The 22,107-nt window shown below is 39.0% G+C and overlaps 2 protein-coding genes across 9 annotated transcripts in view; one reads left to right on the top strand and one right to left on the bottom strand.

Moving 5' to 3' along the window:
- The window catches only part of GIGYF2 (GRB10 interacting GYF protein 2), a 72,658-nt gene that overhangs the window by 18,432 nt on the left and 32,119 nt on the right, over positions 1-22,107 (top strand). For 7 of the 8 annotated variants that reach the window (XM_079314936.1, XM_079314934.1, XM_079314931.1 and 4 more), the window contains 3 exons: positions 3,260-3,368; positions 9,973-10,084; positions 10,620-10,660. In XM_079314936.1, coding sequence (XP_079171062.1) covers positions 3,260-3,368; positions 9,973-10,084; positions 10,620-10,660 — 262 coding nt within the window. The remainder of the gene's footprint in view (positions 1-3,259; positions 3,369-9,972; positions 10,085-10,619; positions 10,661-22,107) is intronic. The other variant, XM_079314937.1, reaches the window with a different exon arrangement.
- Positions 16,004-18,835, bottom strand: KCNJ13 (potassium inwardly rectifying channel subfamily J member 13). The gene is made up of 2 exons (XM_079315009.1): positions 17,714-18,835; positions 16,004-16,903 (listed from the first exon to the last, which is right to left on the bottom strand). The coding sequence occupies exons 1-2, from the start codon at positions 18,189-18,191 to the stop codon at positions 16,281-16,283; spliced, it is 1,101 nt and encodes a 366-aa protein (XP_079171135.1). The 5' UTR covers positions 18,192-18,835; the 3' UTR covers positions 16,004-16,280.

The following is a 22,107-nucleotide window of genomic DNA, read 5'->3' as shown; positions in this document are numbered from 1 at the left end:
GTCTTAAAAGGCAACTGAGATTGAGACTATCATTTTATGGGAAATTTTAGCTCCTGTTCTTGAGTAGGAAGAGAAGGGATTCAGGAGCAATCCCCAGAAATAGTCAGCCAGACATACAGTAGCACATCTAAATGTTGAACCTTTGTGTAAATATCTTTGGGCATATTCTTCTGGGCTGATGCATGGTGAAGTCTTTCAGCCTGTAGTCCTTTCACAGTTTAAGGGGATGCTGAGTTGTGGTGATTGTCAGGATACTCTCTGTGAGGAATAATTTGAGTTGAAGGCTATGGTATTGAAAGTGTGCTGAGTACAGATGAAGTACAGAAGTGGTAAGTGCTGCTGAGCTTCAGGGATTATTGTGGTCCTCTGCTGCAGTGCCCAGCAGTACCCAGTGTTTCACCAGTCTTGAAAACTCCTGAGGAGTTGGCGTTTACCGTGTCACTTCTTTTTTCTGCTCCTTTTCACCTGTAATCATACAGGAGCCTTTAAGCAGCTTAACAATACTCTACAATCTCCACAGAAATCATAATCTGAAAGGAGAGGTCCATATTCCCTTTTTAAGACCATTTTTCCTTTAATAGCTTCTGGGGACCCAGAGGATGTAAATAATCTGATTTTTCATGTCCCTTTTTTCCTGTCTTCATGACTGATTCGAGGTTCCCAAGGAATGGCATTTTTTAAAGTTAGAAATTCTGATGTTTGTTACCCATGATATAACTTTGTTTGTCATTAAGGATCATGTTCAGAAGTGATCTTCAGGTGAATATTAATGCATTTGCTTCTAGCTGTGGTGCAGGAAAGTTCTTACAATTAAAATTGACAAATGAGTTTAGAAGATCTTTTTATCCCCTCCATGAATACTTAGGATATAATTGTTATCTCAGAACTTGAGGGGTGGGGCTTTGGGAGTCCTTAAAGGAGGGACTGAGCAGAACACTGGTACTTTGGCATAGTTCAGTTGCAGCCGAGTCTGTTAGGGTTGCTTTGGCCTTAGATTCAGAGCAGTTCCTGCTGTGTTACACACTTGATGGTGCTGCAGTTTACGTGTACTATGGGTAGAACTTGTCTCGAGCTGATTTAAAGATGTATTATCTAGGGATGGATTGCAGATCATGTCAGCTATATTAATTTAAACCTAAATGTGTTTAGTCTTGTACTGTTTAATTAGATACTTAAGGCTACAGTGTTCCCTGTAACAAAGCATGAACTGCTTTGGATGGAATTGCTGGTTCTTTTTATGTAAAATGTTTCTTTTCTGAAGTTATTGAACTGATCTGGAGTTTAACTGATTCACTTAATATAATGAAATATATTTATAATCATAGATTTGTCTAAGATGTGGTTCCAGGGTAGTGTCTGTTGAAGCAAAAAAGCTTTCAACAGATGGCTTTAACAGGGCTTCCCACCATGGAGCACTAGCAATGTGCAGCACAAGTTCCTTTGCCTTTCCCACTGCTCCCCTTTTTCCTATTTGCATTAGGGAAGAATTTGGTTGTCTTAATCTTAGTTGCTTGCATAGCAAGTGAGGCTCAAACTCTTGCCAAATATAATGGAGATCTTTTTGTGGTTTCCTTAATTATTTTCCTGACATCTTTCCTAAGACATCTTCATTTGCTGCTAGTGCTGTTTTGCAGCAGATTAGTTCTTCAGTGTGCATTGTCAGCACTGGTCATTGAAGGAAGACAGTGATCAATAGTAGGGCAATTTTTGCTTTTTTGACATTTTATTGCTTACTGTGATCCTACCATGTGGGTTGTTACCACTGTGCCTTCACTGCAGCAGGTTCTACAAAGGGGAGGAAAAAGTCGCTCAGAGTTCAGGTAGACAAGTCAAATTAAAAATTAATTGGGAAATAAAATAAGATTATTATTTTGTTCTTACTGGAAGAATAAGGCATTAAAAAAATGAGGATCTCCTGTGTAAGACAATGAATCTGATAAATAACTTAAATGTATTTTCGTAGTGAAATATTTTCAGTGCTTTACAAAAAAGAAGTATCAACAGCTGGAAAGATGGTGGTTTGCTTAGAGGCAGTGGAGCTGGTTCCTTTTGACTTGCAGTTGAAATGGTTGCTTTAAACTTTAAGAGCTAGCTCAGAAAACAGATTTACTGGAGGCTGACCTTGCTTTTTTGCCATGCATGACTGCATTTTTTCTTTTCCCTCAAGTCTAATTAGTTACCAATTTTCTCTTGAAGGAAGATCTGCTTTTCTAGGGAGCACATATCAAGCAGTTTCTGAAATGTTTCTGTGATGTATTAAAACTCCTATTGGCTTTGATGTTAGTGATTTAGATTTTAAATAGTATATTATCACTTGTCTCATTGTTCTCTGAAGAGCTTCAAAGTCATAGTAATTCAGATGAGTTGATGTAAGCACCTTGCTGGCTTTAAGTTCCTTTCAGGAAGCCTGATATAGCAGCTATTTGGATTCTAATTATTCAAAACTTTAATTCAGAAAGTGTGTGGCAGTTCAGGTTTACTTGTTAATGTTTATGAACATGCTTCTGAATTCTTTGGCCCAGTTTTCCAAGTACTTATGCTCAGAGAATAGGGTCAGAGTTGGTTATATTTATCTGTTCTTTATTGAAATAGCTTTTTCTTTAGCAATTGTTTCATATTAAGCTAAAGTTGAATTTTACTGATGTTCATTTTCTTATTAAAATATGCATCACTTAAATCTCAGAAGCCTTAAGTACACTTAGTTTTTCCTAAAGTATGTTACTCTTGTGATATTTAGAGAATAAAGAGGCTTATTTCTGCAAAGGAGATTGGTAAATATAATTTTGTTCAGATTCTCCTGGTCTTTACATATTCCTGCTTTAGGAAGTAAGTTTATAATGGTATTAATTATTGGTGTCAGATATAGAAAGATGCCAGTCTCTTTTTGCAGCAGAATGTGTTTTAACACTGCTGATATTCTGGTGGCTTCTGTACTGGCATCACCTGATAAAGGAGTAGTTGCTCAAATGCTTACTTCAGAGCATAGAAATCTCAGCTAAGAACTTGGAAATGGTAATATTGACCAAGATCCTTTTGTAGACTGCTTCAGCTGCTCTCATGTGCATGGAATCCTTTTCTGTTCTAGTGTTAATTGTGGAGAATTTGTAATGAAAAGAAAGCCAAATTTAAGATAATGGTAAATATTGCTGGTTTTAATTTTTGTTTTGCTTGGTTTTTATTGTGTGTTTGTGTATTTGTTTGTAGTTTCTTTGTGAAGGTTTTTCCAGTCAAATCTGACAGTGACTCTTTTTCTTGGCAGAGAAATTTCTCGATGTCTGTAAACAGTGCTGCTGTCCTGCGGTTGACGGGACGTGGAGGAGGAACGGTGGTAGGGGCTCCTCGAGGTCGAAGTTCCTCTAGAGGTCGAGGTGAGCTGCCACTGGGATGTGCTGCAATGGATCCAGGTGATCCAAGTCAAAGCTGCTCAGAAATACTAAGTGGAGCTTGGCTAGAGCCATGTCTTCTCATGCCCAGTTTCTTTTCACTTAAAGCTTTGAAACCTTTCCAGCAAGGTGGTGCTGGAGAATGCATATTGTGTTTAGTGATGACTCTGCACATCTTGGCACACAACTGATATCTGTTACATGCCTTTGCCAGATTGGTGAGTGGGAAAGCAAAAGGGAAAGGTTGTTTTGGGGTGGAATATGAAATTCTTTGGTTCAGAATTGTTAGAAATTACTTTATTCAAAGCATAAAACCAATTTATAGGGAGACGGTAGAAGAAAAATCTAGAAATATATTTAAAACATCAAGATTGTAGTAGGTTGTGTTTAGTGTTCTGAAATGTCATCTTCGTTTATTAACACCCTGAGTGTAAACAGTTATTGGAAAGATGCAATTGAATTTGGGAGACATTTGAGTCTTTCCAGTTTTACTGCATCCCTGTAGTTGATGTCTCATCTAGGATCACCTGAAACATCTGCAAATGAGTGGAGAAAATGTCCTGAAGCCATATTGCTGAAGTCAAACCGAATTGTTAAACCCAGGACTTATCTTAGCAATTCCCTTTCAATGTGCTCACTTCTGTGAACTCTTTTTGGGAAGCTTTATGTATAAATATGATGGGTTGCAGTTAGAATAGTAGCATGCTAGTAACTTTGAAATACTGAGTAAATAATTTTGTAACCTCTCTCTTTGCAGGTGCTTAGGTGGGGTTTCTCTTAGAGCCCTATTTAATTTCATGCTATATGTTCTTAATGGATGCTGTTTTCAGTAAGATCTTCAGAAAGTGCTTCATTTATAATTAGATCCTTGACCAGAATTTTGCTTTTACTTAATGTGTTCTCTCATTTCTGATCTCATTCCTTAATCCTGCTTTCTTTTTAGTTTACATATCTCAGATATTTGTAGGTCGTTGTCTGTCTTCTTGTGGTTGCTTCCCAGCTAAGATATGAGTTTAAAGCTTTGAGACTATCACTAGATTTTTCTATTGCTTCCCCTTTGTTTACCATTGTATTTGGACAAATGCTCAGGGTTTCATTTAAAAAAGTGTGTATATATATGCAGATGTGTGAACTCACTTGGGAGTTGTTGCTTTTTTGTCTCTCTTAGTATGTGTTTCTGCCACCTATGTTTCATTTTTGCTAGGAATACATGTATTGGCTGATGTTTTAGATATGTCAAGAATTCTGCAAATTAAATTATTGCCGCTTAAAATGTGATGATTTGAGATCATACACTTGCTGATATGCTCTCTAGTTTCAATATCAAGACACCGGGACCATTTCTAATTTGGCAAACCCTTTATTTTGCTTTCTTTTGTCCAATTTCTTTATTTTCTTGCTGCACTATTAATAGTGTCATCCTTATGCAGTGAGCAATGGGTTGTTTTTTAATTGCCCCCACTAGTTCCAATGAGGTTGCAAGGCTAAATGTGGCAGAATATGATTTCTAATCCAGTAATTCTATTATTGCATCTACTTATGTGTGTCTGTTTTGTTTGGTGGTAAACAATTTACAGAACTTAAAATATATGCAATATTAAGGTTCTTTGAAAGCTGCTGCATGTATTCCTGGTTTCCCACAGCTCATTTTTAAGATTTGTTAAGAAATACTAGCAAGAACTTGGTTGCAAAATTAATCGCTTTCACTTTCTTCTTTGTTTATCCTAATTTGATCTTTTATTATGGTGGAATTGTTATACTGTGTGTGTTAGGCTGCTCTGACTAAGCTGTAAAGGACACATTCCTGCAGTCAGTTTCTTCAGCTTTCTGAGCTTGCCTTTCACTGATCCTGTTCACTGCTTGATTCTTCCAACTTCCCCTCTTCTTCCCATAAGCAATTAATGTTGGGTTCTAGTCATGAGTCTCCCCCAAGTTCCTATATCTCACCAAAGAAATTAAGATGTCTGCCAGGACGAAATGATATCATTTTCATAGTTATACACATGATGATGTTGTAGCCAAGGACATTTTTTTACATAATTATTTATGAATATTCAATATAGGACTGCTGACATTTATGAAAACGTTGCTTCTAAGTAGCAGGCTTTAAATGTAATTTTTTTCAAGATACAATAAAAAGGACTTGAAATTTCTTGAGAGTTGTTCACTAAATGAGCTGCCTCACTTAACAGCTGGAAAATATTTTCATTGCACTGCAAAATTGCCTGGGTTCAAAAGGTTTTCTTGTATTTTCCATGAACTTCACACAGTTGCATGCAACAAAGCTGCTGCCGAGTCAGTGCGGGCTTCAGCTTTACCAGAATGAGATTTCTGTCTTGAAGGGACTTGCACCACAGCAGCTTTATAGAAGAATTTGCATGTGTGATTAGATTTGTTAATGAAGTTCCCTGACTGAGGCACAAATCACAGAATTGTGTTCCAGCAATTGAGATGCAATCTGTGGTGGATTGGCAAGGCAAAGACATGCTGGTGAAGGAGTGTTACAGGTAGAACTCTAAATGGGATTCACTTACTAGTCTTTAAAACTGCAAGGTAACACTCAGTAAATATTTTCTGGGTAGTCACCCCAGGTTTTACTGACAATACTTATGTTGCAACGATGAGAATGTGGTTAGTGTATGGAAGTTGGTATGATTTTTGGTTTGGATTTGGAATTTTTTTTTTTTTTTTTTCAAAAAGAAGCTGTCTCTGAAGAAACCAAGTACTTGCACGTGACTCTTTTCTAATTGACTTGTTTTCCTGGGAGCTCCCTGTGGTGTGCAGTTAAGCCCTGTGCTTTGTGCTGGCAGGACTGGAATGTCAACATTCATGAATAAGAGCCTCAGATGAGGAGAGATTTAAATAGTCCCTGGAATGGCCTGTAAGCTTGCAGACACTTTGTTTTGTAGCTGTTCTCCCTCTTGGTTAAGACTGTTATGCAGGGTCCTTTGCTTCCTATTAGAGCTCTTTTCCCACCCACCCTTTTTGCCCTTTGTAATCTGTTTTTGCTGCTGTTGGAAAGTGTGTCAATGGTGTGAAAGTGTAATGTTCGCATCTCTAAACAGCAGTAGTTGAACTACAGTTACTCTGTTTTTCCCTGACAGTATTATGGCTGTGATTGTAGATCCTAAACACCAGTTATGCTGTAATTTCAAGATTTTGCTTCTTGTATTTTGTAGGGTTTTGGGGTTTTTTTGTTATGACAGTTAGAATAACAATTTGTGCTGCTTCTTACCCTCCTGCTTGTGTCTTATATTTTTACTTAAATTCAAACTTGTCTATTTTTCAGGTTAGAGGCTTAGCTGTAATGATTGCAATGTGCAGTGGATGGAGTCCTCATCCTGAGGTTTTTGAGAAATTACTGAAGTACAAATGACACCTTTCCTCCTGTCTGTTATGAAAGGGTTTATTGACATTTTTTGACTTTGCATTCAGTACTTTGAGCAACATGTGCGTTTAGTCTGCTGCTTGTGTGCCAGGTATTTTTTTTTTCAGAAGTGGCATTCTGTTTAAAATAAAGCAAGGAGTGCAGAAGCAGAATGCCAAATGTGTGCTTACATGTGCAGTTTTATCCTCTCTGCAGGCATTTCTTGTGCGTTCTGTGACCAGCATTAGCTGTGCTTTCGGGTCAGACCCATCCACACAGTACTTGCTGAATGACTGACATTACACACCACAGTTTCCCTTGACTGACTGCTTCTCTTCTGCAGCTTTGTAGGATCTGTTTGATGCTCCCCACACTGTGGTCTGCTTGGTGTCTGCTGGGGCTGCACATGTGCTTCTGCTTGGCACTGTTGGATGGGTCCATATTGTTCCCATAGGTGGATGGACACAGCTGAGGCAGAGGTGGCTTCAGTAGTCCTGTCCAGTATTATGTGCTGTCACTGCAGCTGGCAGCTGAGTACTGTGACCCTGCAGGCAGCCTTAACCTGAGTGCCTAAGATCAATTGTTTGGACATTTTGCAAGGTTGTCTTTTAATTCAGACTGGTTTAATAACTTAGCAAAACTGAAATACTGATGAACTCCCATACGAGGGTGGTAAGTGGGAGGAGGTTTCTCAGGCTGTGATTTCATGTACTTCTAAATGGCCATAAGCCATGCTGCTGGTTCAACAACTGATTCTTGCTCTTGTAGAGGGCTCTTGCTTTATTTGCTGGTCAAATGTCCCATATTGCCAGTGCTCTGGCTCTGGTGATGTATGTTTGCTCCCAGCAGGCAGCATGTACTCACCCTTGCTCACCCCTGCAAGGGGAGCACTGCAGTGCTGCTTCTGCTCACTGTACAAGTCTGCTTTGTTTTTGTTGAGAAAGTGTACGCAATTTCCCACCTCTGCTACCTCAGATGAGTCAGTGCCTTTGCTCTGTTTTGACTCTAGGAACTGCTTTTGCTGTATTATCTCTTGTGGGAGGAAGGAAGAGAGCTTTCCTGTAGTGAGGAAATTAGGCCACGATTGCTGTTGCATGAGCTGCTGAAACTTTTCTGACTTTTATTTGTGAAGAATAAAAACTTTGAGTCCTTTTCCAGGATTTTTAGGGGACTAACAAGGTTTTCATTGAATACATTTTTGATGTTGTGTCACCTCCTCCTGTTTCTTGCCTTTGCAACTTGTTTTAAACTTGTGACTATGGTCAATCTTGTAGTATCAGACTTGCCATAGTGGAGGTGTTTCTAACAACTCTCATAGGTCTGATGCTATTTCTCCTCTTGAGTGCTCAGTCAGCTCCTCTGCCTCTCCCTGAGTTTGTGAGAAAACAGCTCTGCTAAATATGGTATGGGCTTACTCAGCTGCATAGTGTCCATAGTCTAGCAACAGCCAAAAGAAGGCATCTTGGCAAGAGAATAAGGACTGAGAAAAACACAAAGGTGAAGAGGTTCAGCTGCCAGATGTTTGCAGCTCAGCATATTTCCTGAACCAGATGTGCCCTCTGTTAATGAATTTTTAAATCTTTTTTGAGTTTGTCCAGTCTTTATCTGAACTTAGGCATCCTTAAAACTCTGTGGTAAGGTAATCTCTGATTCTGGGAGATCTGCCACTGATCAACTTTGCTGGTGATAGGATAGTTTGGTCTAAAGGGGATGTTAAAATTGTTCCTTATACACCCTGCAACATGTTCTGCCTGATAGAGAAGCAGTTGTGTATTTCAAGACACCAACTGGATTATCTATGGATCACTTTTCCTTTTCTCTACCTGCAAAGCAACTTTCTGCCCTTTTCCCCTGATACCCCTTCTAAGAGATTTGGTATAGAATAGTAGAGAAACTGTTGCAACTGTCTTGATTATTTCAAATTTTTCTAGTCATAAGATACTGAAACATAGTATTCCTTGATGCATCCAGTTGTCTTTAGATTTTAAATATAGAGGCTTTTTATTACTACTTTCTTCATAAGACTACAAGAAATGCAGTCCATTCTGAAGATGTTTGTTTCCTGTTTCATTTGGTCATTCTGTCTTATTCCTGCAGATCCCTGACCAGGCTTGCCCCTTGTGCTTTGATGTTGTTTTTTCTTTTCCTTGAAGCTGGGAAGAGAGAAATATAGAAAGATTGTTTGAGATACTTACCCAGCCAAGAATTCCTGTTACCAGGTGCTTTTTAGGTTCTAGAATTTGACTGTAGAGATTGCATGTGTATGTAGGCAAGGCATTATCCTGAACTAGCTGATAGATGTTCCACTTGTTCATCTTCTTCCCATGAGATCTTGAAACAGTAAATTAGCTGATGAGAAACTGCCATTCCTTCTGCTGGAGCAGTGTGTGAAGCAGTGTTTCTCTTTTGTAGATCTGAAAACTTCACCCCAGCCTTTAATCTAACCAGTGCTGGAAGTTGTTTAGAAGGACTGGGATGTATGTGGGGTTGTTTTTTTGTTGTGTAGGGCTTGTTTTCTTTTACCCTAACCCTACCTTTTACCTCAAGCCCTGAAGATGTGCTTTGAGATGCTTTGCTTGAGGATGTGTATGTAACTTTTTGGCTTGAGGCTTGGTACTTGGTAGCTGCCTATAGAAAATAATTTACTGAGAAGATCAGTAGGATAATTTTTAAGCTATAGCTAATGCTGTTCTTCATTCTGACTTGCTTATAGCCATCCTGTGATTTTTTTTTTTTCTTCGCACTGATCCTGGGGGAGAGTTGTGCTGGCAGTCATTAGAACTTAATAGTGAAGCTTCCTTCTCGTTTATGACCCTTGATAGCAATAATTAGAAGTGCAAACACAGTGCAGTGCCATTATACTGGAGTTTGCTGTTAAAAGGAATCTGATTATTGTGTGTGAAGCACACATTTGTGTGGATATTGTGTGAACAATGCATCCTTACTTGATAACTTCTCTTGGGTAAGTATCTGTGTTTTTCTGCATCATATTTATTTCAGAATTGTTTGCCTGTTCTGTCTGGTCTTGCACTTCTTGATAAGAATTTTTGCATAAGACTCTTTCTTCAGTCATTGTTCCTTTTTCCTTTTGTCCCAGATAATTTCCCTGGGGCTTAAAGACTGCAAGATTAGTTCTCAGGGACACCAGGAAAGGGAAACCTACCTGATTCTTTCAACTTCTATTATTATTTATACAAACACTTGTGTTTTTTGTCTTTTCAGGCAGAGGCCGAGGAGAAAGCGGTTTCTACCAAAGAAGTTTTGATGAAGTGGAGGGTGGATTTGGGCGAGGAGGGGGCAGGGAAATGCACAGATCACAGAGTTGGGAGGAAAGGTAACAGAACTCTAGCCCTTAAAGTTTTTTACACACATCTGTTCAGCTTCCATTTGTGCCTTCATAAAAACACTTTAGGAAAGGTAGTTAGTTGTATCTGTGAGTGAAGTGTCTGAATTTCTAAGATGGAGTCACAGTAATGTTTCTTGAGGCTCTGGAGAAAGTAACAATAGTTCTTGCCGAAATTTTTTCTGCTGAGTTCTTGGGAAGAAGGAGCTAACTACTTCAAGAGAACACAAATTGCAGCAGTTGCAGTGGAAGTGCTGATGTTAAGGATTTGCTTCAGTTTTAGTCTTGACATTGTTCACAGTACTTAGGGGCACATTTGCAAACATACCCAGTTCCCAAGGGCCGTGTGTGTATTGGTGTTCCTGAAAATTTCAGTTGTCATGTGAACCTCTAAAGGTACAGTCCATCAGGCTTTGATTTTGAAAAAGTTACCACCAAGTACAGAAAACCAGCAAAACCTATACCTAAAATGAGTTTTTGGAGTAGTTCCAAAACCTTATTTGAAACTTCTATTCTGCCTTTCTAGGGGTGACAGACGCTTTGAAAAACCAGGGCGAAAAGATCCAGGTATGGTTTTGTTACTGTGGGCAGAAAATGGGAGGGAGGAGCAGGGTGTGTTTGGGGGAAGGGACCTGTACATGTATCAGCCTTTCTGATTGCTCCAAGTGTATTGTTGATACAAGATTCATGATGCTGTGCCAGGTTACCAAGTGTGTTCTCAAAGTGTTGTTTCTCTTGCTTTGTGTTGTTCTCATTATTGGACATTCAAGTGTGATAGATAAGAAACATGTGGAGTAAGTAGGTTCTGTTTATTTAAGTTGTGTTATCTACAGCTGGAACTAAGTTCCTGTAGCTCTGTTAAAGAAGATGATGCATAGGCATGCTGTGGTAATACACCTTTTTTCAGTGCAGCTTTAGACATTCTTAATGTGGGATGTTTTGGTACCCAGGACTTCTTGACCATTTCACCTTTAATTGTTTTGAATGCTTGGTAGTGTGAGAGAGATCCTAGGAGTGTCCTGAGGTTCCCATGCTGATGGGATTTACTGTTGATCAAATTAGTTAAATCATCTGAACCTCCTGTTCAGTCTGGTTTATCTGTTCTTCTGTCCCTTGTTCCTCCCCATTCTGTTTCTGAAATGCTTCACACTGGCCATGTTCTGGCAGAAGGCTGGATCTTTCATTGTGGTCCAGCACATCTGAACATCCCGCTGAACTTGAGTTGGAATGGGTTTGTCATCTTGGAGATAAAACAGACATTCTAAGGGTGGTGTGAACATCAGGGCAGCTCTGGCTGGCTGGAAACTGCAGTGACTTTTGCTGTGCAGGCTCATGTGTTGCTTGTTCTCTGGTGTGCCCTTTCTCTTTCTCCATGGCATATTTCCATGTGCATGGAGCACAGCTGTGCCTACTGAGAGGTTTTGTACTAGTAAGAGCTTACTGAGAATGTGACTGCTCTATTTAGGAACCAGGGAATCTTTGGATTTGCTAAAGGAGTCTTGGCTACATATCTTCATTGATAATATGCTGAGAAAGCATAGATTACAGGAAAATTGCAGGTTGGATTTAAAGACAAACCCAAGGAGATCCAATTGTAATTAGAAGTTGACAGGAATGTATTTTAATCCCTGCATAGCTGTTGGTATTTTTGTAGTAAGAGTAGCATAAATTGCCATATGTATAATTTTCTGGATTACCATGGTGACACGTGCCATTGGAGTTGGCCTTCAAAGCCCTTCCAGTCCTCTCTCTGTATAGGAATTGATGTTGACAGCTGCTAAAGAGTGCTTTTATTTTTCTGCTGGTTAAGTTGAATGTCAACACAAAATTAAGATGTGTATATTTTCCTCATTGTCTACTTTAAGAAGAGTATAGTTCCAGAAGATAATTTCATATTGGTCAGAGATTGACCAGTTTTAAATGTCAGTAGTGAAACTTTTGAATTTCCGTGTATCTTTGTATCCAGAAATATTTTAGGAAAAAGTTAAAATGGGAGAAAGTAAGTACTACTGAGATTTCAGGACTGCATTTTTTACAAAAGGAAAATGGATGTAGAAGTAGTATCTACTACAGTTGATTTAATTTTATTTACTTAGCTCCTTGTTATTGTGATTAGAATACCAGTTCCAGGCTATAGATTATACTGTGTTTCTGATAAAGACAAATTAAGATATTGCATATTGGTATAGGATCAGATGTATTTCTCAGTTGAAATTGAGGAGAATTTATAGTGTGCAAAATTCCTTACAGAAGTTGATTTCTGCCAGAGGTTAATCTGCAGCTAGTGTTAGAGCATTTAGTGTTTGTAGCAACTGCTAGTGATCAGGGCTACTGAATGCAGCTTCCAAGAAATGTTCGCTAGGGAAGATGTCCTTGGTGCAATTTGTTGGAAGCTCATTGTGAGAGATGATGTGCTTATTCTCAAATTATGAAGCTTTTTGAGTACCTAATTGCCATTCTTTAGTCTCTTGCATTGCTCTGCTAGTCAGTATGAGAGGTGAAAGACCTTCAATCTTCCTCAAGTTTTGTTATAAAAGTACTGTTTTAACAGTAGTATTGCTATGCTAGAGGCTAATGTTGCAGTAAGTGGAAAGACTGTTTCTCTCCCCTTTACTTCCAAAGAGAGAGAAGGTGGACAGCACAGAAATATTGACAGAAAGTGTTAGTCTGTTCTGACTCAAGCCTTGGTTAATTCTGAGTAGTTATTGTTATGTAATGGCTTTCCAATGACAAAATATTTTGAGTGTGAGAGAGGGTTGCAGATGTGCCAGAAGTTGTCCCAGGTTCATAGCAAACACTAGTATCTACACAAAGCTATGGAGGCAGAAAGGAAAGGAATTGACATACAGGTTTATAATTCAGGCTCAGATGCTTTAGCAAGATGGTTGTACTGCTTTCTGCTGCCTTGGCTAAACTCCTTAGTTTAGGATTTTATTCTATAGTTTTACTGTGCATCAGGTTTTGTTTTGTTTTGGGTTTTTTGCTGTTTCATAGGGCCTTGGATTCAGATTACATAATTTACTGAGTTGCCAATTTTTTCATGTTCTTTGTTCTGGATGATCTTGTTAGAGAATTATTAAGAGATTAAATATTTAAACAGACTTCTGGATGTTTGTAATGGAGGACAGTACAAGAATCCCAATTAAAAATTGGGAGATTAAAAAAGTAATAGAAATATGGTCAGTATGCTGTTCTTAAAAATTGATTGCTTTTTCAATGCTCAGAGCAGTTTGCAAGGTCACATTTGACTGATTCTCAGCATATAAACAGTATCTGTTCCTGGTTTCAGCATGCAGATTGAAGATTCACAAAGTATTTGCAAGTTTCTGTTGCAAATTCTCTGTTCTGATAGACTTCACTTGGAACCCAGATTGTTTTTGGAAGGCTGAGGTCATTAGCAAAGAAAATGGGCGAGTTGCTTTCTTGAATATGTCTGTCTCTTCACAAAAGCTGCTTAATTTTCTGTGCAGCCTCCTGACTAATACCAGCTTAGTAGCTGAAAGGATTTGATTAGTTACCAGCAGTTACAAATTGTTAGTGAATAATCGTTATGTCGTTTAAACAAACCTGTTTAAACAGTTAAGTCAGCTGTGGAACCTGCTTCTGTTTAATGTGTGGATTTTGGTTAGGTTCAGAATACCTGAATATAAAAGGTGTGTTCAAGTGGCTATAGAAAGGATGTTGAATTTGTTTGGGTTGTACTTTCACTCACTTTGCCTGGCTTGTTCTCCTGCCCTGCCTTGCTGGTTGTAGGTGCATTCATAGAAGGTTCGTCACCTTCAACTTTGCTTTTGCTGTGCTAAAGCATTGAGTGCTATGTTGGTGCATCAGAGCCCATCAGCAATTTTCCTAGGCTTCTACTCCAATTTGGGCCATGGCATATTTCCAGTATTTTCAGACATCCGTGATTCACCAGTTCTCTGGAGCTGTAACAGCAGTATTAATGTATTTTCTGCCCTTGTTCTGAAGTAACTACACAGTTCTTTGTCTAATTTGCTTCTGCAGTATCATTCAGCTTTGCATTCCAAAATGTATTACTTCAGGACTGCATTTAGCATATACTAACAACATATATCTTTCTTTATACTTACTGTTGTACTACCTTTTAAACCAAATCTATAATGAGAAAATTATTTTAAAACCAGGACACCTCTATAGTATCAAGTTATGTAGAAATCAAACAAAACATCCTACCTTTAACTAGATGTGAATTGAAATTAGAAATAGTTTTGGCTCTAAACCATAGGTTTATAGTGCCATGTGATATATGGGAAAAACAATGCCTTATCCAGAATACTCAGTACTTCACAGAATGCTGCCCTATTCCAGCCTTGACATGAGAGTCAGTTCTGCTGATCTTGCCCTGGTTTTTAATTTGTAGGACTCTTATCAGTGTCCTACATTGATAGAGAATGTGGGAAAAATGCAAGAAATAATTAAAAATTATTGGTATTGACACAAGGGTGGAAAAGGGCTCTTTAAACTGAGTATGAGTCAACAACTAAAAAAAACTGCAATGAAAACGGATAAAGGCAGTGTAACTTGACAGTTACTGTTCTCCAAGTGCTACAATAGTCATGAATGCTTGTCCATAGAATTAAGTTTGAAAAAGATTTTGGGAGTGTCTGTAAGAAATCACATCTGTCTGAGTTCTGCACTGGGGGAAAGCAACACTTGAACTAATTTGGAATGAGAGCTCACTTGGACCAAAAATGTGGCCCTTCTGCCTCATTCCCTGACCATGTGTGGAATGCTTCTGTGGGGTGGCTCCCCATTTCCCCAGACCCTAAACCAAAGTAGCTTTTTGCCAATCCCATTTGGGCTATGAACACACTTCAGTGAACAGTTTTGTGACTTGAGAATTCAGTTTAAACTATCTTTGGATACCTTGAGACCATTTTTCCTGCTATTGACCACTTGGGTGCAGTTAAGAGGAAGTATATTTGGGTATTGTCTTATGCTGTTGTCAATGAAAGTTGCTATTTATGCCCTCTGAGTTTCTGGGAAAAATCTTTTACCTTTGAAAGGTAACTTTTTAAAAATTCTGTTTGAGTGTTCAGATGTGAACACCTAATAGCCACTGCTTTTGTTGAAAGCTTGGAAATAGATATCCATCATTGTGTTTTTCCTTTAGCATCTTAAATTATTTAGGAGCTTCAGAATAGTGTCTTAATTGCAGAAGGTTTATGAGGCACTTAAATACAGAAGTCTCATGTGCAGTTTGTTTTAATTTTTTATTTCAAAATTGATTCAATTGTCTCTAAATATTTTTTATGCTGTGTGTACAGGCAAAGATTGGTGTTAGAAAGCATAAAATATCAGTGGATGCAGTTCTACTTCTCCTATATATAGTGTATCCTTCTGGGTCAGATATACTTGAGACAAGCAGCACAAAGGTGAAAACATGGAATGTATGGATCTTAAAAGAAGCCCTACATTCACTCATTAAAAAAAGTTTGTTTTTTTTTTTTCCCCACTGCTAAATAATTTTTTCAGTGTTTTCAAATAATTTTCCGTTGCAGTATTTGTCATATGCACCTAGATTTTTTGATAGTGTCTTCTTAGACCTGTCTGGGAGTGAGATGTTCTCTTATTTGGCAGAATGAAGAAATGCACTTACTATTGACAATTTTGCTTAATAAACACAGCCAGAGTGCTGTTTGCTGCCATGAGAGATTGGCAGGACTTTCAGCCATCTGAAAAATGATGCAAGTCTGTGTTCCCGAAGAGTTAAGAGAATAAAGTCTCTTGGATGAACAGTAACTTATACTAGATCTCATTTGCTGAATGACCCCATATTGTTTTCTGCTTTTGTTTTGTTGTCCATTTTGTCACAAGCTGGTTAATTATGACTTTGGCTGGCTTTGGGAGTTTTGAAGATCTCTCCTTTCAGGGTCATTGTGGCTTTAATCATAGTCTGGTGAATTCAGCAGATAGCTCTTCTGATTTCCCAAGAATTGGTACTGATTCATGCACCTGACTTCATCCTGTGTGGTTAATGCAGCCTCTCCTCAGTGGGCACACAAGTTCTCTTCACTCTGTATATCATGTTGTAATCAAAAGTGCAGGACTGCAAGAGAGAGATCACTGGAAGATGGCAGGGCAGGCAAAGAAGTAAGTTTTTAAATGGAACCCACAAGTTTAATGTAATAATAATTAAAAAAGCACATAGTTCAAGGTCTGCTCTCTACTCTGTGAGGCCAGTCTCAGAGAGCTGGAAGCTGTCAGTGTGCTGTCCATTGATGCGGATCTCCTTGTCAGTCCTTTTTGGACTTTTTGAGTCAGCTGCAGCTGGGAACTCAGGAATAGTCTTATCAAAATTCTCCATCTTGATCTGGTATTCACCTTTGGCATTGCGGGCTAGCAGGGAGGCAAAGCGATGGTACACCAGGATCTCTGATGGGAGGTAGGATGTTCTCCTCTGACACGTTTCTCCTGTGCCCTCCTGCACAGCTGACAGGAAGACAACAAGCTCAAAGTGGTGAGGAGCTTCTCGTTGAAGGAGAGCAGCCAGTGGGCTGGATGCAGTGATGGAGTGGTAGTATGTCAGTGGGAAAATGAAAAAAGGACACTCGTCCACAGTGATGCTGTCCAGGTGAAAGTCAATGCTAGTTTGTTGCAGCTGCCCACTCTCTTGTTCTTGGTAAAGTATAGCAGAGATCTGGACACTGGTCAGGGGGCTGGAGCGAGTGTTGGCCACCTGGAACATGAGGTGTGGCTTCCCCTCCGTGTGTGTGACCACGGCAGAGTGTGAGAAGCGGATGGAGAGCGCCCGGTTCTTTGGGCGTGCAATCTTGGCCACGAAAGCACCTGGAGCATGGGAAAAAGCAAACTCAGTGTGAGCACAGTTGGCTGATTCCCTGCAGGTTCCAAGGGAGCAGAAGCAGACTGAGGCTGGAAAGACCATGTTTGAGAACTGTTAGGGATTGGCATCATAGTAACCTGCTTTTGTTCAAAAAAGTACGGCTTTCCTAAAATGTTTATTTTTCTAAATTATGTTCACTTACTAACATTTGGAAGTTTACTGCCCCAACTTAATGTAATTAGTAGTAGGAACTGATCTTGTTATGTTACACTGTAGAAGCTCTTTTTAATACACAGTAAACTAACCTGTTTATTTTCAAAGTATTTTCAATTACTTTAAGCATGAGGAATATTTTAACATAAAATACCTCAAAATAGCTATGACATTGTAAAAACTTTGACTACATTGGATACTGAGGAATGCGTAAACAGAGTTAAAAATCAATGAAAATAGTTCAGCTAGACAAAAGTATACCTTAAAAGTCAAAACAAATTGACTTAAATGTTGTAATTATATGGTAATAGCTGAGAGAGAGAATAGTGTAAGAAATGATTGAGAACAATATGCAATCATGTGCCACAAATATTTTTCAATTGATAGTGAAATTCTTAAATCCAGATATTCATAACACTGAATGTGTCTTTTCTGGATTAAAGGTGTTTAACTTTTAGTAGTACATAGCTGAAATGTGGTCATCCTTGTGGCTACCTTAATTTTTCTTTCAAATATCAAAATGAACAGTATTTGCTTCTAGCTCTATTCTTAAATCCAGTTGTTACACCTGTTGTGTATAAAGATGCAGTAGGAAGGATTACCTGTGAGGAAGGCTTCTAGCATGAGCCCCAGGACCATCTGGATTGCCAACAGTGCAATAGCACTGGGACAATCCCCACTTGGGAACATGGTGCCGTAGCCAATCGTGAGTTGTGTCTCCAGCGAGAAGGAGAAGGCAGCTGTGAAACTGGTGATGTACTTGACACATATAGTGTGGTTGTCAGGTGGAGCATCATGGTCCAGCTCCAGGTCCCCATTCATCTCAGCCAGCAGATACCAGAGCACTGCAAAGACCAGCCAGTGAATGACAAAGGAAGCTGAGAAGACAAGCATCATCCATCTCCAGCGCATGTCCATGAGTATCCCCCACACGTCTCGGAGGTACGCCACACCTCTGCCCTGGGCACCAGCCATCTGGAATGTGCTGTGGCCATCCTTGGTCACCAGCCTCAGGTACCTCTGAGACAGGAGGGGAGCACTGGATTTGGTGTTATTGCTCTCTATCGTATCTGTTGTCATCTTCTAGAAAGGAGAAGAAAGGAAAAAAGGTGATACAATGCCACATATTTGGATTTTGCCTAATGTTCACAGCTTCTGACACATCAGCAGGGGTAGAAATACTGCAGCCAACAAAGGAGGGCTTATACATTGCAATCCAGAGAAGATTAAGTCAGGAGCCTGGAGAGGAATTTACCACTGTTTGTGCTAATACTTTCCTAAAAAAGATTAGGTCTAAAAATCTGACTACTTCTCAAATTCTCCCTGCTTAGCTGTTTAAATATATATTTCATACCTTACCTTCCTCAATTTACATTAGAGTCATGTGCTCTAATTCTTTAGGGATGAGTGGGATGGGATTAGACATCATATTGTGTGTGAAAAGAAATGGAATTTTGATGATTGTATCAAATTTTGTAACTTCTTTTGAGCAGAATATAGTAATTTACCAATACTATTATGAATGCTATTAATAATAGCATAGTACTAAGGAAAGAATGTTTATTATATTATTTCTGTAACATATGTATGCATTTTAGGGGAATGCTGTACTTTAGCTGCTAGCACTTTCTGACTCTGCTAGCTCAAGAATCATCTGCTGTTTGCACCTTCCATGTCCAGTTAAACAGATTGCAGTATTCAGGGCAGAGCTGCTTCTGAGAGTCTGAGGCTGTTTATGTAAGGGTCAGGTAAAAAGAGGACAGGAGAGCAATACAGAAAATAGACTGGCGTAACTTCCAGTCTATTCTGCCTGAGCAGTGCAATTTTTATTAGTGACCAAATAAAATAGGACAGCAGGCATATGGGAATTAAGTTGGAATTGCATGTATGGGAAGCGAAATGGATACCTCTAGATATTTGACATGTTAGGCTACTTTGTTTGCTTTTAAACCTCAAAGCTTTTGGAATTTTCCAGAGCTGGTGAATGTCTTTTGATAAGACAGTGGTCTCACAAATCCATGCATTTTATAATTACTGGATGTTTAAAGTTCACCTGGGATAGATTGAAATTAAGTACAGGTTTGTGTAAAATAGAGACTTCGTGATGTGTACAGCCTATCTAAAGAAGGTTGTGAGGAAGTTTGTAGAAGAGCAGATTAAAAATACATGTAAATTCTGCAAATGATAATGATCTATGGTGTATTTAGTCAGTTTTGGTTTCCTTTTAATTTTGACTTTTCTTTGAATGATGGCTGTTTCAGTCTATTACATTTTTTCATAGAGGAATTGGATTTTTCCCTTCCAATAGTGCCATCTTAGTTTTCTCCTGAAATGCATTAGAGGGAAGGATCCTAAAATTCAGAATGAATTAATGGTAGTTGAAAATTTGTCTTGTGATCTTTGATCCCATAAGCTAGCAGTTTTCATGACTGTTTGCTTAACCTTCAACCAAATTTTAGTAACTACAGAACATTCTTTCTTGCTTTTACTTGTGTTTAAAGCCTACTGAGATATGAGGATTGATATTGCAGTGACTCTTTAGCTAAGCTGGTTTTTCTTCTATGGCTCTTCAAAACCTTCCAGTTATTATTTCTATCCATGCCATAGTCAGAGGGAGATAGAGTAGATGGTGGCCTGAGTGGAATTTGGTGGTTTCCCCCTTATTTTTAATTTTCCATTTCACGTCTTCCAGCAGGAATACTTTGAGACCATTCCCTGTTTCAGAGACTCTAGTGAACTTAGTGAGGTTCTCCTGGTGTATAGTACCAGGCTACTTTTCCTGGGGGATTTTGGTTGTAGTCCATCCAGTTTATATATAACATTACCCTCCAACTTCCTGAGTTGGCTTTTCAATCTGCTGCTCAGCTCCCTGAATGGCAGTTCTTCCTCTTATTGTACAGTAACCTGAATGCAGTTTTACACGCTTCCAGTGATCCAGTGATTAGTGACTTGTCTTTAGAGCACAGGCCTTGTGTTAAGGTTAAGAGCCCGTCTGGAGGTCTTGAAGGAGCTGGAAAATGGGCATCTCTGAATGGGAAGGATGATGGGGACCATACTCAAAATGGGCTCTAAACAGTGCCTTGGTCTTATAGAGTAAGCACTACTCACAAGAAACACTCCCTGGTTTGAATAGAGAACACTTATAGAGCAAAACCCCTGAGTGCATCACGCATTCAAAACAAACCAGCAAACCAACAAAAATCCTAAAACAACGAAACACAACCAAAAGCCAAAGCTTGTGTTTTCCTGTAAATTCTTGTGGTACTTTGAGGGCAGTCCTTGCTTTGTAGACTCTAAGCAATTTGGGTTTACAAAACAAATAGATTTGTAGTAGTGAAAATGGTTCTGATGCTGACTGGTGACAGAAGCCTTTTCTGTGGTGTTACATACATTAAGATAAAAGGGAAAATATTCTTAAGTTGGTACTTTTTTTTGGCTGTGCTTCATATCTTCACCCAAGTTCTAAAGCAGTGTGTTTGAACACTATAGACTTAGAGCAAATGCTGTCAACATTGTAGGATCTCAGGTTTGTTGATTAAGTAGTTTGTTAGGGTGGTGATTAATCTCTTAATGTTGTCTTAAACTCTGAAAAAAATCAGTCATGTTCTTTGAGATTTTTTCAATGGGGAGAATTGATTCCATGCAGATTTTGATGGCACTTTAGAAAGGGAGCCTACATTAGCCCCTAAGTGCACATTTAAAAAGTGTCCTGTCTCTGCTCTTTGAGACTCCCAAGCAGGTGAATTTGCCTTCTGAGGTTAACCAGGTTATGCACTGTGCTCTGATTTTTCTAGTCTAGGACTGTTGAAAATGTTAGTTTTCTATTTCAGTGGCAGGGATAGCATTGGAAATATGCTTGAGTTCCAAAACCCCTTTTACCAAGTGCTGTTGATGGATTAAGAGCCAAAAGTCTTAGTTTCTTAGAGTGAGTAAAACAGATGAGAAACTGCAAATGGACTCTCAGAGCAGTGCAGCTGGATGAGAGTAAGAGGCAAAAAAGCAACTGCCCCATGGGAAATAACTTACTCAGACTGGAGGATCAGTCCCCTGTGCTCTCAAAAGCAGAGGCAGCTTAAGAGCAGATGTGACTTTGAACATTAACATCTTCTGTCTATTCCTTTCCTTGCCCAATAGAAAAAAAAATACAAATGCCTTATTTCCTTGTTAGGAATAAATTAATGAAGTTATAAAGCACAATTTGGGCCACCTGATTGAATCCCCTGCCTGGCATGGTCCTTGATGACCCCACATTAATCCCAGTTTCAATGTAATGTTTTAGGAAAGACTTTCATCTTGAAAATAAATATTCTGTGTTTGTTGGAAAGTGCTTGTCTCCACTGTAACATACATGTTCTGTTTCTTGTTCAGATTTGTCCAGTGTTCTTTCTTAACAACCTTTGTTACATTATTCTGTGGGTTTTGGTTTTCCTGATTCCTGACTTTGCAGCTGTTGAAGCTTTGGGGTGTTTCTTGTCCATCCATCTCTCAGCTGATAGCCCCTGACTAGAAAGACAGGAACTGTCAGAAATCACTTTCCTAAACCTCTTGGCATGCTGACCAGTCCCTTATCACACATTTGCTGTGTCTAATCCTTCCTGTTTACCTTCTCTTGAAAGCTGAATTATCACCATCAGTCTATCTGTCAGTTCTTAGCTTTTTTTGGTTTTCAGTATTTTTATTGCCTTCATCCTGTCCTTAATCCTCTGAGACAAATCAAGGTAGGGTGAGTACCAATTTAAAAAAAAAAATAAAAAATCGGATTCCTTTTTCTAGGAATGGGATAGCTTCTAAGCTGACCTGGCTTGCTAATGATTTGTGAGATAAAAACTTGCTTTGCAGCTTTGGGATGTTGCTTGCATTTCTGAAATTCATGTTCCAGCACACTGATCTTTCCCCATGCTTTGCCTGATTCACTGAGATCTTCTTGTGTTGTAACAGCCTTTATTGCATTCCTAATCCATGCCACCACATTGTTTCCTCTCCTTTCTTCTTGCTT

Source organism: Erithacus rubecula (genome assembly GCF_903797595.1).
Source record: "Erithacus rubecula genome assembly, chromosome: 11".
Classification (NCBI taxonomy): domain Eukaryota; kingdom Metazoa; phylum Chordata; class Aves; order Passeriformes; family Muscicapidae; genus Erithacus; species Erithacus rubecula.
This window is presented reverse-complemented; position numbering and strand designations above follow the sequence as displayed.

What these genes read in the sequence shown, in the direction of transcription:
- KCNJ13 (XM_079315009.1), bottom strand. Translation starts at nt 18,191, where the DNA reads ATGACAACAGATACGATAGAGAGCAATAACACCAAATCCAGTGCTCCC. An exon ending in GCTAGAAGCCTTCCTCACAG is followed by an intron (nt 16,904 to 17,713) that starts GTAATCCTTCCT and finishes CCCATGCTCCAG; the next exon opens with GTGCTTTCGTGGCCAAGATT.